We start from the raw sequence: 15,616 nt of genomic DNA, 5'->3' as shown, positions 1-15,616 counted from the left end.
ATATTATACTATATCATATATTTATGCATTAATATATGTTATGTTTTATTATATTCTGTTGTATAATACTATGCAATGTCCTTTATGATAATTTTGTCTTACAAAAGTACTTTCTTAGTTTGTTTATCAAACATATATTAAAGTGCCATAGCACTTTACAAATGTAGTTACCAAACAGCAAATAACTTTTTATAACAGCTCTACTTCAGACAGTTCTACTTCTAACAGCTCTACTTCCAACAACTCTACTGCCCACAGCTCCCCCAAACAGGGCCTTATTCATTCCATGGTATTTGTCAGATCCAAGGTAATACTTAGAATGTATCATGAGAGAAGAAGACCACATAAATCATGGTCTGAATTACAGATTTAGACCATCCAGACCTTTCACAGAATCAGTGTACATTAAAAGAGCAAAGAGATTTGGGTTCATGCGCATGGATCGTGATGTTGTTTAGATGCATTATAGGATCCTCCAATTCTTTATCTCATTAAAAGCACAGCGAAAATCAACTTCTATATAAACTATTCTGCTGGGAAGAAGGCTCAAAAGACTGAAGTGCCAGTGCCCACCACCAAATTGCACCAGATTAACTAGGAATCGAATATTTATACGACTTTCCTTCCAAACTTTTTATGTTCTCTCTGAAGTTTTCTTCGGTCATCCTATGAATGGGTAAGAGAGCAAAATCATATGTGACCCTCTCAGGCTCCGCTACCGGGACAAGCATCTGAGGACAGCACAAATGAAGCAAACAAGGAGATGAACAGCAGCAACAGATATCTTAAAGCAACTGATGGGTGACATGCTAAAATATCTACTGGTAAGGCTGGACAAACCTAGACCAGCTGATTGGAATAGTATTTCCATCCCAAGCACCATAACATGCAAATGAAGGCCAATGGTGGATGTGGATGTCATGAGAAAAGGCTGCAATGGAAATCTTGTAAGTACCTGAAGTCAGAAATGGGCTAACTATGGCACCCGAAGTAGGTAAACATCGCTCATGCTGGAATAACTGATGAAGGTCTCCTTTTTTAATCAAATTATCTTTCTTTCAATTTTTTTTAAAGAAAAAACGGAAAAAGCCACCTAATATTCTTCAAAGAAAGACAAAGAATACAGGAGGAAGGAAGAAAGGAGGATTAAACAAAGTGTGATCTAAAAGAAGAAAAAGACGCAATCAAAAATCAGGCATTCCTAATGTGAGAATAAATCTAGAGAAAAATTTCACATTTCCATGTTGCCATAAGTAATTCAGGAAATTTCTCGGAAGTTGCTATTGGTTACACAAAATTAAGAATCCTCTTTTTGTATAAATCATGTTCGATTTAGAAGTATTGTTCCCAATGTACCCGCTCTGTTTAAATTCCTCAGTGCATGTTCTGCTAAAAATGATATTAGTGGATGATTCAAAAGAGCTTCCAACTCCAACCCCTTCTGTGCTTCTTAATCAGGTCCTCTAAGGTGTAGCTTCATGTGTGCTGCCAAATTCTCTGCAGTTTGGATTCCTTACCCATGCACATAGTGCTTTCACTGAACTGTAGCTTATTTGAACCATCCATTAGTTGATTAAAATTCTGAACCAAGGGCCTCATTCAGCTACAAATATGGAACCTGAACCACCAAGAGAAAACCAATAAAAGGTCAATCTAATTGTCATGTATCTGGAAGACGCATGAGATTCTTGAAAGGTAAAAGTTAATTAACAGACGTGTGCACATCAGCATACGATTCTTGAATGGTAAAATTTTATCATTATACAACAGCATGCCTTTCAAGATCCTCAGTTTGAAAGGAAAATAATTTTCCATATTTGTTGGGTCCCAGCCACAGATTTGTTTTTCTCTAGCAACAAGAGTTACTTCTTGTCAAAATGTTGCTCAGACAACATCACGAAGCTCACACGATAATCAGCATTTATAACCACTAGGGACCTATTTGGATATTTCTACAGGATCGGGCTGAAAATCCAGGAGAAATTAAACCTGTTGGCCCATCTAACTCACATTTTTAAGGACCTGCAGCCTGCCAAAAATCCAGGAGAAATCAGGCCTGTTGGCCCATCTAACTCGCATCTTTTCGGCTGCAGGAAGAAAACAATATCTTTATGGGTCTTTTTTTATTCCCACAAGATTTGGGCTGGGAGGCCTTTGGTTGATAGAGCCATGTTTAGTGCAGCCCAATCCACAAGTCCCATAGGATCCAATCCTGTAGAAAAATCCAAACAGACCCTAAAGATGTTATATACTGCTTGTCAGGCCACCTCAACAAGTCATTTTACCAAGACATTCTCATCACAATCATCATCACCCTGCAATTAATATTATTGTGTGCAGTGTATCAGTGCTTGATTAGTGATTACAATGTATACTGTATATAAATCATTTGCTGCTAATTAGTCAAAGACTCAAAGGAATGAAGTTTCAGAGCACTTACAAATTCTGCTCTATGTGCTGGCAAAACCTGCATACAATTCGGCTTCAGCCAACAAACACATGGAATCTGAAAGACATGATATGACTGGTTATAAAGGTGATAAAAATTTTGGGTAATATTACATGTAACTCAGAATAGATAGGGTATCACAATTTAATACCTTTAATTCATATACTAAGCAGCTGATTCCTCGATGACAAAAAAGGAAGAAGAAAGGACAATGAAGACCAGTACTATCAATTCCTCGTGATATTGGCACAGGATCTACAATATTGCATGTCCATTTACTAATACTTATTCACCCTTTAATGCTATACAAATGTTGACCTGTAGTCAACTTACAAACAAAAGCTCACCGGTCCATCCACAGCAACAATCCACAATTATCCCACAGAACCCTCCAGCTTTAGATTCATGAGCGCATTCACCTCTGATGCAAACTCTAGAGGAAGCTTGTCGAAAACATCCCTGCAGAACCCACCAATCATGGCTGCAACAGCCTTTTCATGATCAATTCCCCTCTGCTGAAAATAGAATAGCTGATCTTCACCAATCTTGGAAGTGCTTGCCTCATGCTCTACACGGGCAGTGGGGTTCTTTACCTGTTTGATATACAGTCAATTGATGAGCATGACAAGAAATAAGCAATTACTGTATATATTAGAGTTCTAATAAAGATAAAATTGTAAGATGGCATGTATTAGCTGGCACTTATACAAGTACAGTGGACGGACGCATTGCAACAAACAAGAAACCAACAATACTAAGACTGTTTACTCAATTCAAATAATGCAAAAGAGCTTTAAAGGAAGTTGAAACTCATGCTGGAACATTAATCGATGTAAACAAAATCAAAATTAGCGCATCCTTAAAAGATTGGGTTTTTGAAAACCTGTTCTGCCATACCTTTTTGCCTCTGCATGTGGCATAACAAGATTATTTCTGTGAATGACCTGAGAATGCTCTAACTTAACAGAAACCAAATGCACATAAAACAGTCCTTTAAAAGTGTGGAACAGGAATTCTAGCAGTATTGAGAAAGGAACAGCCCTTAATTCATAGCGCGAACCTTGCATAACAAAATGGACAAAGCTTAAACCATCTTAATTCAGACTATAGAAGTAACAACTCATTAGAAAAACAAGAAGGCCGATAAGAAATAACACGAAATCTCCCACTCTCCAAATGAGGAATCTATGGCTGTTTTATCCAATTTTGAGATGGCAGGTTAGTGGATGTACATCCTACTAAATTTTCATTAAAGATAATTTTTTAAAAAAGTGCACATCATATAAACTCAATCCAAGTTTTTGTTGATGAATTTTGCGTTTTGACATGCAAACTGAAATGGAGGATTGAAATGAGCTGTCCTCTTAAAGACAAAATAAAACCAACTTTGTCTCAGGCAAATTGTAACAAACAGAACTATGGAATACCGAAATTGACAGAAACCAGCCACTTTGATTTTGATCAAAGAGTTTGATGTCTCAAGCTGAAGAATGAACACTAAATCAAAAAATTTGAAACCTTTGCAAAATACAATCAAAGCACCTGATGTATCTAGGTCCATTGCATGCAAAAGTTGTCCATTCCCTACAGAAACCTATAGTAAGTGGAATTCCAATCCAATTCATTAATCATTTGCACTGGATTTAGTGATCCACTGCAAGATTACATGGTACAAAGACAAGTATTCCAAGACTGATGTTTCCCAAGCAAACACAATGTGAATCCAGAGACATCTCATATAATGATCAATCTCCAGAGCTATGTCCAAGACAGAATGCAGATGGAGCAGTGCTCATATTGAAAGAAAATATCAAACCTCTGAGCTAATTTTCATATCCCCTGGGGCTCCATTGCAGGGTCAGTAAAAAGAGTGCAAGTGCACAGTGGGAAAAGTCAGACACTACAAATGCACAAAGCATGGCATTAATCCAGTCCCTTGGATATCACCAATATCCTAGCTTAATTCTGAGTCGCATGAGGTATCAGAAAACCAAGATTAATATTGGAGACTGCATGTTTTTTTTGGCTTTCATGATTTCTTTTTTTTTTTTAGAGGTGAGGGGAGGGGGAGATGTGGGGGAGATGTACATACAAAATATACAGTTGGACATGTATATTATTAGATATAAGAAAAAATAAAAAATACTTTTAAATATAATGTAGAATATAATGAATCCTTATTTTTACCTCTATCGAATCATGCCAAACAATTAAAATCCAATAAAGATAGTTATTAAATCATCAGCACCATATAAAAACATCCCCCTTTGAGTAGCTGTTAATACAAATAACAGAAACTTTGTTATAGCCATCTCCGTACAGTCAATGTACTCTACAGATAGAGGAATACATAGAGTTGAACATAGTAAAATAAAAAATTGAAAGATTTCACTGAAATTGTTCATTCGGAAATTCCAACTGCTAGTTTTCAGATACTAGATATCCATCCTAGCCACTATGGATGTATTTGTCCAATTGACACTTCCAAAGGAATCAATATTGGATTTATTGGATCCTTAGCAATCCATGCGAGGATTGGTCATTGGGGATTTATAGAGAGTCCATTTTATGAAATATCTCAGAGATCATAAGAGGCACATGTGGTTTATTTATCACCAAATAGAGATGAATATTATATGACAACGGCAGAAAATTCTGTGTCCCTGAATTGAGGTATTCAGGAAGAACAAGTTGTTCCAGCTCGATGTCGTCATAAATTCCATCACAGATATTTATATTATATTGGATGTTAACATGGTATTTTGTATTTCAAGACAGATACTTGGAAGAGCTCGAAAGATCATCCAGCAGGTACTAGGTGATATATCTGAAAGGGAATAGGAGATTTTCAGAACAAAGCCAAACCGATGGATGATGTTAGGAAAGGATGTGTACTGTTCATTCATGGCATGCAATAAAATTGACCTCGTTTTGGAGTGTGAGTTGGTCTAGCTTTTGACATTCAATTCTTTCTTCCTTCCCCTGCTTCTGACTTGCTCTCTCCTGGTTGACGAAATGATGCCATTTTTTTTGCAGTTTCGAGTTTTAAAACACCTCTACTGCTGCTGAAATGGGGCATCAATGTCAAGCTCTCTGGAACCATCTGATCAATCATTAAAGATTGAAGCCCTTGTGTTCCATCATATCATAATAATCTAGTAATTACCCTTCATCAAACCCCCCTCTGCACCAATGAGCAACAGTTCTACAAAAATCACAACCCTTCATAAAATGCCTCAATGCAATGTCGTGTACCTTTATGAATTTGGTTCAAGATCCCGTTTGCCTTTCAAATGTGATGCATCAATCTCTTCTTCTATCCATATGACCAAATAGCCTCCATGAAATTCACAACCCTGAACAAAATCCCTCTCCCAGTCTCATCATATACTATCAGAAATCTGGATCAATTATAGATGCACCACACATAACTTGAACCAAAACCTTACCTTCCTGAGACATGATAATCATTTGTAAATCTTGTTTTCTAATCTCAGGTATCATCAATCAACACAAATCATTCACCAGAGTATTTTACATGCTGGATATAAATATGAATGTTCAAGTTTGGTGTCAAGTTTGTTAAGAAATAATATTGAACTAAAAAGTAGAAGTAATTTGCCAATTGTCACTAAGCAAAGAAGTTTATATGCGTGTGTATTGAAGTTTTAAGGAACTTCAAACTTCAATCCACTTACTGGAGTTTAATCAAAGAATCTCAGGAGGCGCTTATTCGCATTTTTTTTTTAAAGGAAAGAAAATAGATACAATTAAAGCAATCCACATTCACAAATGCCCTTTCATTATATACCCAACACCAAAGCATATTGGTTGAGCAGAGGGAAAAATGGAGCTAGCCCCGATACATCAAATCCTATTAAAGTAAACCATATTAACATCAATGCTAGCCCTGGTTTATGGGACATACCTGTATATAAGGATATGTGTTGGCACCGGCTGTGTCACCAATAAGCATAGAATCACACTGCGAGAAATTCCGAGCATTTGCTGCCTGGGGCTGGACCTGAACAAGACCTCGATAGCAATTCCTGGACTTGCCTGCCGAGATACCCTTGGAAATGATCCTACTCCTCGAATTCTTCCCGACATGAATCATCTTCGTTCCGGTGTCAGCCTGCTGATAATCTTTTGTCAGCGCCACTGAGTAGAACTCACCCATCGTATCATCCCCCTTAAGAACCACACTGGGGTACTTCCATGTTATCGCAGACCCAGTTTCCACCTGGGTCCACGAAATCTTTGATCTATTGCCATCGCAGAGGCCCCTCTTCGTCACGAAATTGTAGATGCCACCATTCCCTTCTTCATCCCCTGCATACCAGTTCTGCACCGTGGAGTACTTAATCTCAGCCCCCTCGGCGCAGTACAGCTCCACCACCGCAGCATGGAGCTGGTTCTTATCATAGGACGGAGCCGTGCAGCCCTCCAGGTAGCTGACATAGCTCCGTTCGTCGGCAATTATAAGGGTCCTCTCGAACTGGCCCGTCTCCCGGTCATTGATCCGGAAGTAGGTGGAGATCTCCATAGGGGAGACGGTGTCCTTGGGGATGTAGCAGAAGGAGCCGTCGCTGAAGACGGCCGAATTGAGGGCGGCGTAGAAGTTGTCCCCCGGGGGGACGACCCGCCCGAGGTAGCGGCGGACGAGGTCGGGGTACTCGCGGATGGCCTCGGAGATGGAGCAAAAGATGACGCCTTTCTCCGCGAGGGCCTCGCGGTGGGTCGTAGCAATGGAGGTCGAGTCCAGGACGGCGTCGACGGCGACGTTGGTGAGGCGCTTCTGCTCGTTGAGGGGTATGCCGAGGCGGTCGAAGGTGGCGAGGAGCTCGGGATCAGCCTCGTCGAGGGAGTGGAGCTTGGGCTTGCGCTTGGGCTCCGAGTAGTAGCAGAAGGACTGGAAGTCGATGGGTGGGTAGCGGTTGTCGGACCAGCGGGGCTCGCGGAGGGAGAGGAAGCGGCGGAGGGCGTCGAGGCGGAAGCGGAGCATCCACTCGGGCTCGCCCTTGAGGGTGGAGATGGAGCGGACGGTGTCCTCGGAAAGGCCCTTGGGGATGGAGAACGTCTCGATATCGGAGACGAAACCCCACTTGTAGTCCCGCTTCAGGAACCGCTGGATCGGGTCGTCATCCTCGCGGCCGCCGTCGCCGGGGGGGCGGCTGGGCCGGCGGTCGGTCTGGACGGCTCGGATCCGGAGGGAGGGTTTCTTGGGGTGAATTAGGGTTCGGTTAGGGCGGAACCCCAATCTTAGCCCCGGATCGAGAAGCGAGGAATTCGTTCTGTTTTTCCTATTATAAGGGTTTCGGATTTTGGGGGAAGCGATCGCCGGCGGGGTGAGGAGGGAAGAAGAGGAGGCGGCCATGGAGAGAGAGAGAGAGAGAGAGAGATGAAGTGGATATGAGAATAGAGGTGGGAGAAGGGAGAAGAGAGGGGGCGCGTGGAGGGGATGCGGCGAGGGATGGAATCGGGGTTGCGATAAGCTCCGCGTCGCCCACGTGGATTGATTGGAAGTGAGTCGGTTCCTTGGGTTTGATCCGATTTCGTTGGAACGAGATGTTCGAGAAAGTTACGGCAACAACTATGATGTCATGCAAGATTATTAATAAGCATGATTTAAAAGCCGCAGTCACCAAAGAAGCCCATCTAGAAAAATAAAACTAATAAAGTAAGCCTTCGAGGAAAAATATTCCCTACATGCAAAAAAAAAAATGTGTATAAAAACAATAAAAAATAAAATAATTAAAATTAGATAAAAAAATTGATCTCCTCATATAATTAGACTTGACCTGTTTTGTATCGAGTTTTTAAATGGAGTTAATTGAATTTGACGAAAGTTTATTTTAAAAAAATAGGCTCATTCTCTCAACCTTAGCAAATGAGGACCCATTCAAAACATAAACTTATCTGTATATAAAAAAAACATAAACTTAACATATTTTACCAAGCAATTGGTTAGATATGGATATAAATTTCAAAATAAGAGTCAATTTAGCATGAACTTGAACATAACTTGGAATAAAATGTCCAGCGCCGCTTGGTAGAAAGGTGAGGCCTTGGATGTTAATAGTTGACTTGACAGTGGTTTGATAGTATATATCAAGTTAATATAAAAATTTAGTATTATGCTCTCGAACAAATAGAAGTAAATTTTAAACATAACTCTTCATTAGGTGTCTCTAACAAATTGAAATGTCTCTAAATTTTTTTAATTTTTCATGCATGCACAAACATATTTAGGATGTGTTAGAAAACCATCTCCTATGAGGATCTCCTTGTAGATAGGCTAGAGGGAGGGATGCGTCATATTATGCACCACCTGTCATCTTCTCACAAATAAATGGTGGTGGAAAAAAAAACCTTGGGAGCTGCACTCAATTATACTAACAGTTCGAGGGAAGAAATTTAGTGTCTAACTTCATGAATTCAATGTGCATGTGAACTTATCCACCTATCTCTTGTTACATGTTATGGGCCCTGATTACGTACCCACCACAAGCTCCAAACTTACAGGATTACTACTTCTCAGAACGGTTTGATGGATTTTTCAAGCTTTATACTTTTTTTGTTGTCGTGGCACACCGAACTACCTAAGATTTTGTAATCCACAAACATTTATCTGGAGGACCATCCATAGCTAACTTCTTGGATTTTAGAGAGCCCATATTCATCGTCAAACCTGACAGCGCACATTTATCCGGACCCACAACCCCGGACCAACCATCGGCTCCAAACTACGCACCGTGGCCCCACCCGACCGGGTCCCAACATCATTCATCACCATCCGTCCATCCATCCATCAAGCCGACCGACCCTCCGCCAGCTGTCGCCCTGCTGCTGCCGCCTACCTCTAAGAACTCCAGCGGCATGGAGTCCGGATCCGTGCTCGGATCCCGTTCGCATGGCGTGGCTCCAAACCCTCGCCCGCTCCTCCCGCTCTCTGCTCTCCTCGAAGCCCTCCCCCTGGAGCCTCTCCGCCTTTCGCTCCGCCGCGACGGCGGCGAGCGGTGTTGGCGGCTTCTCCGGGCTGGGGCCGACGGAGGCCGGGAAGGACAAGCCCAGGCTGGTGGTGCTGGGGACGGGTTGGGCGGGATGCCGGCTGATGAAGAGCATCGACACCAAGCTGTACGACGTGGTGTGCATCTCCCCAAGGAACCACATGGTGTTCACCCCTCTCCTCGCCTCCACCTGCGTCGGAACCCTCGAGTTCCGCTCCGTCGCCGAGCCCATCGGCCGGATCCAGCCCTCCATCTCCACCACCCCCGGTTCCTACTTCTTCCTAGGCCGATGCGCCTTCATCGATCCCGATTCCCACACGGTGAGTACTTCTGAGTACTAACTTCTGATGAAGGACTCCCCATATCGTTGAGAAACAGAAGAAACGGTCAAAAATAACTTTAGCTCGAGCATGATAACAGTAAATGGTGTCGAAAAGTTTCTACCTTGCTGTATGAATTAGAGTAGTATCGTCATAAAGTGTTAAAGTTTCTACCTTTTACTTGGAATAGAATATTATCACCCTGTAAACCAGGATCTCACTTGCAGATTGGAGACAAAAGAGAAAAACCCGTTGATTCTAGAAGACTGGAGGACTGCTGCTTTACCTCTGATAGCTTAGAATCAGAGGACTTGTTCCTTTATACCATTTGATGTAGAAATTTTAGTTTGGTAATTTATTAAGTATTTTTTGTCTATAAAGTTAAGTTTTTTTTGTTTTGCTTTGAAAGGTGCATTGTGAGACCGTTACTGATGGGAGTGCCAGTGACACTCTGGAGCCATGGAAATTTAAGGTTTCATATGACAAGTTGGTCATTGCATCCGGAGCAGAGGCCTCGACCTTTGGTATACGTGGTGTAAGAGAGCATGCGGTCTTTCTCCGTGAGGTTCACCATGCCCAAGAGATTCGCAGGAAGCTCCTTCTCAACCTGATGCTGTCTGATGTGCCCGGTATGCCATTTCAGAGGATAGGAAACATCATGGATGTTATTGCATTAATTAGTACCTTGTGTAAATTTGTTTGCTTATAATGATTTCAGCCTGCTATGATATTTATTTTTTGCAAATAATGTTATGTAGTTCAAACACCGCCAAATCCTGCATTTGTGCAGTCTTTGAACAGCAAATATTAGGTTATATAGTGATTTGGTGTAATGCATTTAATACTTTTTTTTTTTTTTTTTTTTTTGCAAATATAGGCATATCAGAAGAAGAAAAAAGAAGACTGTTGCACTGTGTTGTTATTGGAGGTGGTCCAACTGGTGTTGAGTTCAGTGGTGAACTTAGTGATTTCATCATTAGAGATGTTCATCAACGTTACTCCCATGTTAAAGACTATATCCGTGTGACCCTAATTGAGGTTTCCCTGTGATACCTCTCCAGCATGATTTTATGAACTTGAATTATTTTTTCCTCTATATCTCTTTTTTGTTCCTCTAATAGAGTGTTTGATGCTATAGCTCATAAAACATCGCCTAATTTAGTTACCTGAGATATTTATTTCTAGTCAATCTTGTCAAGAACATATGTGGATAAAAATCATCTGAACTCTTTCTTTTTTGTGTTAGGCAAATGAAATATTATCATCTTTCGATGTTCGACTCAGAACATATGCTACAAAACAACTCACTAAGGTCAGTGATTCTAAGCAAGAGATTGTGCAATCTCTTCTTTTGTTGATTTTCAATTGCTGTTTGTAAATTGCTTGATTGCTCTCTGCATTTCCATCTCCCTTAGTCCTGAATTTACTTCAGAAACTTTTTATATGAAGAGCATTATTTTCTTTTATGCTGCTATTGTTTTCAATGTTCATTGCTTTTGTATTGACCTTGTATTATCCCTTGTTAAATTGCTATTCGATTCTTTCTCCTTGAGAATTCAGTTCAACCTCAATGGCTCCCATAGAAGAATCAGTTTTATTTTCTCACATCTAGACTTTTGTATGGTCAGAAACATTTTTTAAGTATATATACTCTTATCATTTTGATTTATGTAATATGTGAATGCACATGCTCCATGGAACTGTCTATTTTGCGCTAGCATGGAAAGGAAGGTCATGATAGACTCTGATACATTATAGTTGTATAAGGTGTGATTTCTTTTTATCTAAAGTATGACTATCGTCTATGTTTCTGCGAGAGATAATGGAAAGAAGCTTATGGTCATGATGCTGCTTTAATGGATGGCTTATGTTGTCAAGTATTCATGGAGGCAAACTAACTTTCCATGGATAGAAAGCATGCTTAAGTTGCAGATTAGAGACTCGTGATAATTATCCTTCCAAAAACGGCCATAATGCTACAGAATAAAGGGCTATCTCTTGACCCAGTTTTATCTAGTTAAAAAAGATTGATGGTATCATGATTCAATCACTTAATCAAAGAAAAATAGTCAGAGGCACGTAGATTTCAAATAATAAATTAGATACTGTTTTTTCTGATTTTCTTTTGACTACTTTTCAGGGCTCTCTTTTGTCTCCCTTGTTTGCTTGTGCATGCATGTGTCTGATGAAAGATTAACCTTCTTTTTTATTTAAAGAAGAAGTAGAAGAAGAAAGATTAATCTGCTCGTACTATTTCTCTTTTACATTATATTTTACCAGATCCTCTTTCATTTTACATGCATATGTTTCTTCTCATATGCATGAAGGATCGACATGCTCTTAGTATTTCTCATTTTCTCATTTTATTATATACTATCAATTCCTCTTTGTTTTGTGCATATTTGTTTCTTTTGCATCTAACTTAGCATTGCTAGAGTATGCAGCCACTTCTATTGGCAATAAGTGACAATTAGATTTACAAAATCTGATTTTATGCATTCTGTATTATCTCAGTCTGGAGTTCGCCTTGTGCGTGGAGTTGTTAAAGATGTTCAACCTCAAAAGATAATTCTTAATGATGGCACAGAGGTTTCATATGGACTGCTTGTGTGGTCTACCGGTGTTGGTCCTTCACCATTCATCAGTTCTTTGCAGTTTCCAAAATCACCAGGCGGAAGGTAACATTGTTGACGGAGGATTGTCCTATAAGAGATCTAGGCACTTCTGTTAGGCACAAATATAGAAATTAGAAAATTTTTATTTAATTTGGGAATTAGAAAATTTTATTTTTATTTGGACTCTAGGACTAATATTTTGTGAGGACTTCAATACTTTATTTTTATGTGGACTGTTACTAGGATTTTAGGCCTATATAAATCCACTGCTATGTAATTGAAAACACAAGTTTGTATTATTGAGATTTGATAGTGTTGAGTTGCCCTCTCCCTCTGCCTTCTTCTCTTTGCAAATGAGGTATAAACTTTCCATTTACTCGAGGGCTGAGCTGCATGCAGGCACAAATCAAACATTAAGGATGAGCAAAGCAGTTTCACATAATGTCATGACATTTTATGCTTCTACAGCTCATATACGAGGGATGTCTCATAACTTGTACATTCCTTAACAGGATTGGTGTTGATGAGTGGCTTCGCGTCCCCTCCGTGCAGGATGTTTTTGCAATAGGAGATTGTAGTGGATTCCATGAAAACACAGGCAGACAAGTACTGCCAGCATTGGCTCAGGTTAGTTAGCATCTCACTGTTTATTATATTCTTTTCTTTTCCCCACTCGGTTTGCATGAACAAACAGGTGCATACCTGGAGCACAATGAGCCATTGTCATGCTGCCACTGAAACTCATGCTGTTTTTGAAGGGGAGTCATGCTAACTGCATCCTCTTTCTTCTAGAACAAATTTATTTGGATAGAATTTCCCTCTGGACTTAAAAGGACTCTTCCCGAGATTCCTTATGACTATACAAGTATACAATTTAACGAAAAGAAATAATTTCCTCCAATGTTGTATTGTCTTTTTAACTGACTTGGTTGGCGTTAAATCTCTAGATGATTTCATCTTTCTAGGATTCACCAAGCTTGTGGGAATTAAATCTTAACCAGCGCATTCTCATGGTCTCTGATAGATTTGACAACTTCCCCCAACTTTAAAAAAAAAAAAAAAAAAAAACAACTTTTTCTCTTTCTCTCTCACCTGTCCATGCCCTATTTGTTTCTCTTCTTTATATGTTCCTGTGACTTCTTCTATCCCAAAGTGCCTCAGAGTTGCTTTATCTCATTTCTTCATTTTTTTTTTCCTAATAACTACTTGACCTTTTTCAATAAGATAATTTGTCTATCAAAAAAACTGTTTCAAACCTGCAAGATTAGACGTTCTACCTCAAAAGTAGGAAATTTCAGAATATTTCTGAGGTTGCTAAGACAATTACCCCCGTAAATATCATCCAAAAATTGAGATGCTTTCCAAAAAGAATACAGTTATAATGGCTATCTACAGAGAGCATGTTCAGTTGAGTTGGGGTTGTATCTTTCACACAAAAGAAGGATTCATCTTCCTTTGCGCGAATCCACGATCATCCACTGGTCACTTTGAGATCTGTGCAGATAGATGAATGACAGAGTTTGGAATGCTTTGTGATCCGCGCAGTGGATGATCCAACCGTGGTTTCGTGCAAAGGAAGGAGAAAGATAAGCCTCGATTCTATTCAGTCTAGGGTCAAATGCCACCAGCCGTAGCTGACCAATAATGCCCTCTAAAAGTAGACTTTCAACAATTACTATCATCCAGAAAAATTAAGATACCTTCTGGATAGAATATAGTTACAATGGCTATCTGCAGATAGCATATTCAATTCAGGGTCAAATTCAAACTGTCATAGTTGATCAATGCAAAATGTTCATTGCAGAAGAGGCTGGCCTCTGCCTTGTTGTATATCTGTCTCTTGAAGACTTCTCGGTTTGGTTAGAAATAATGAGATGCAAAGTGCTGATTCAGATTTCTTATGCAATCAAGCTTACCCTTGGCATCCCACTAAATCTAGATGTGTTGTTGCGAGAACTTAGTGAAGGCTTTTGGCTTATTTTCCTCTTATTTTAACATCCACAGAGGGCTGTTGAATGACATCATAAACTTTATTTATTATGTTTTATCCAATTAGCAACCATGTGATTTTACCAAACAAAACTGGGAGAGATGAAGCTGATGACTGTATGAAATATTCTGGAATGAATGGATGGATTGCACTTTCTATCTAGAACATCATATAATTTAAAAAAATATGTGGGAGAACTAATTTTTTTTATTTACATAATATAAATGGCTGGAAATGCTGAAATCTGTAATTACTTTTGTGTTCTCACCATGTCTTAATTTTAAAGAACTCTTAAACTTGACTGTTCAAAGCAGGTAGCTGAGAGACAAGGGAAATATCTAGCTGCCCTATTGAACCAAATCTGTAGAGCAGGTGGAGGGCATGCACATCATGCTGCAAATTTGGAACTAGGAGCTCCTTTTGTTTATAGGCATCTGGGCAGCATGGCTACAGTTGGCAGATACAAAGCTCTTGTAGATCTTCGTCAGAGCAAGGTTAGTTTTCCTACGTAACTTGTGTATATTATCGTTATCTGAATTCTGTGATGAAACTAATGCAGTAATTTTCCCTCAGGAGGCAAAGGGACTGTCTCTTGCAGGATTTATTAGCTGGTTCATTTGGCGATCGGCATATCTAACTCGTGTTATAAGTTGGAGAAACAGATTCTATGTGGCAATTAACTGGGCAACAACGTTTGTATTTGGTCGTGACATAAGCCGCATTTAGCATAAATTAGAAAGGTAATGCAGGTATACGTTGCAGCAATTGCTTTTCTTTTCCCTTTTCTTTGACCTCAAGAGCATTGAAATGTATCAGGACTGGTTTCCTGTTGCCAATGTTTACTAAATAAAGTGGCATTTGCCATTTTTATCAGCCTCAACTTCTAATGATTTAGGCGCAGATGCAAAAGGGTTTAATGAAATTGGAATACCCCTGATTTTTGATAAATTGTAATGAATGATCCTCCAATACTTCTTACACTTGTTCTCTTATTCAAAATGAGCAGGTGCATCTATTTTCTTCCTTTGGGTATGATCCTATTACTTTACACCATTGTGGGCATTTTAGTTTAGCTGCCAATGTATCAAATACGATCATTTGCAAATTTATGCTCCATGTTTCTTATATGTTTTGTCATGTTTATGAAACCATGTGGATTCATTGTATGGTCATGGAAAACAATGAAAGACCTGATTGTCCATGGGCTTGCGCCCGAGGATGACGCTGTCCTG

General features: G+C 39.7%; 2 protein-coding genes across 11 annotated transcripts; one reads left to right on the top strand and one right to left on the bottom strand.

Moving 5' to 3' along the window:
- Positions 1–1,219: 1,219 nt before the first annotated feature.
- LOC103718285 (iron-sulfur cluster assembly SufBD family protein ycf24-like) lies at positions 1,220–8,032 on the bottom strand. 10 transcript variants are annotated; one of them, XR_015968405.2, is made up of 6 exons: positions 6,378–8,032; positions 2,797–3,042; positions 2,601–2,704; positions 2,441–2,506; positions 1,716–2,315; positions 1,220–1,618 (listed from the first exon to the last, which is right to left on the bottom strand). XR_015968405.2 is itself a non-coding variant. In XM_088703496.2 (3 exons), exons 1-2 carry the CDS (start codon positions 7,824–7,826, stop codon positions 2,824–2,826), a joined length of 1,668 nt encoding a protein of 555 aa, XP_088559622.2. In that variant the 5' UTR covers positions 7,827–7,941; the 3' UTR covers positions 2,508–2,704; positions 2,797–2,823. The 10 variants fall into 10 exon arrangements, 2 of the variants coding, with proteins under 2 accessions (XP_088559622.2, XP_089781219.1); XR_003387859.4 differs by lacking the exon at positions 1,716–2,315 and having other exon boundaries at positions 6,378–7,941; XR_015968402.2 differs by having other exon boundaries at positions 2,601–3,042; positions 6,378–7,940.
- A 1,240-nt stretch (positions 8,033–9,272) lies between these two features.
- Positions 9,273–15,407, top strand: LOC103718277 (internal alternative NAD(P)H-ubiquinone oxidoreductase A2, mitochondrial-like). Its single transcript, XM_008807020.5, has 8 exons — positions 9,273–9,779; positions 10,189–10,408; positions 10,657–10,817; positions 11,026–11,091; positions 12,294–12,457; positions 12,907–13,021; positions 14,699–14,878; positions 14,958–15,407. The coding sequence occupies exons 1-8, from the start codon at positions 9,363–9,365 to the stop codon at positions 15,108–15,110; spliced, it is 1,476 nt and encodes a 491-aa protein (XP_008805242.3). The 5' UTR covers positions 9,273–9,362; the 3' UTR covers positions 15,111–15,407.
- The last annotated feature ends 209 nt before the right edge of the window (positions 15,408–15,616 follow it).

This window comes from Phoenix dactylifera, chromosome 8 (assembly GCF_051530095.1).
Source record: "Phoenix dactylifera cultivar Ajwa chromosome 8, Ajwa_hap1_PhDact_Kaust_v1.1, whole genome shotgun sequence".
Classification (NCBI taxonomy): Eukaryota; Viridiplantae; Streptophyta; class Magnoliopsida; order Arecales; family Arecaceae; genus Phoenix; species Phoenix dactylifera.
This window is presented reverse-complemented; position numbering and strand designations above follow the sequence as displayed.

Excerpts from the sequence above, each read along its gene's own strand:
- LOC103718277 (XM_008807020.5), top strand. The coding sequence starts at position 9,363 with ATGGCGTGGCTCCAAACCCTCGCCCGCTCCTCCCGCTCTCTGCTCTCC. Across the intron at positions 11,092-12,293 it reads CTACAAAACAACTCACTAAG|TCTGGAGTTCGCCTTGTGCG; the intron begins GTCAGTGATTCT and ends GTATTATCTCAG. Across the intron at positions 13,022-14,698 it reads TACTGCCAGCATTGGCTCAG|GTAGCTGAGAGACAAGGGAA; the intron begins GTTAGTTAGCAT and ends TGTTCAAAGCAG.
- LOC103718285 (XM_088703496.2), bottom strand. The coding sequence starts at position 7,826 with ATGGCCGCCTCCTCTTCTTCCCTCCTCACCCCGCCGGCGATCGCTTCC. Across the intron at positions 3,043-6,377 it reads ACACATATCCTTATATACAG|GTAAAGAACCCCACTGCCCG; the intron begins GTATGTCCCATA and ends TATATCAAACAG.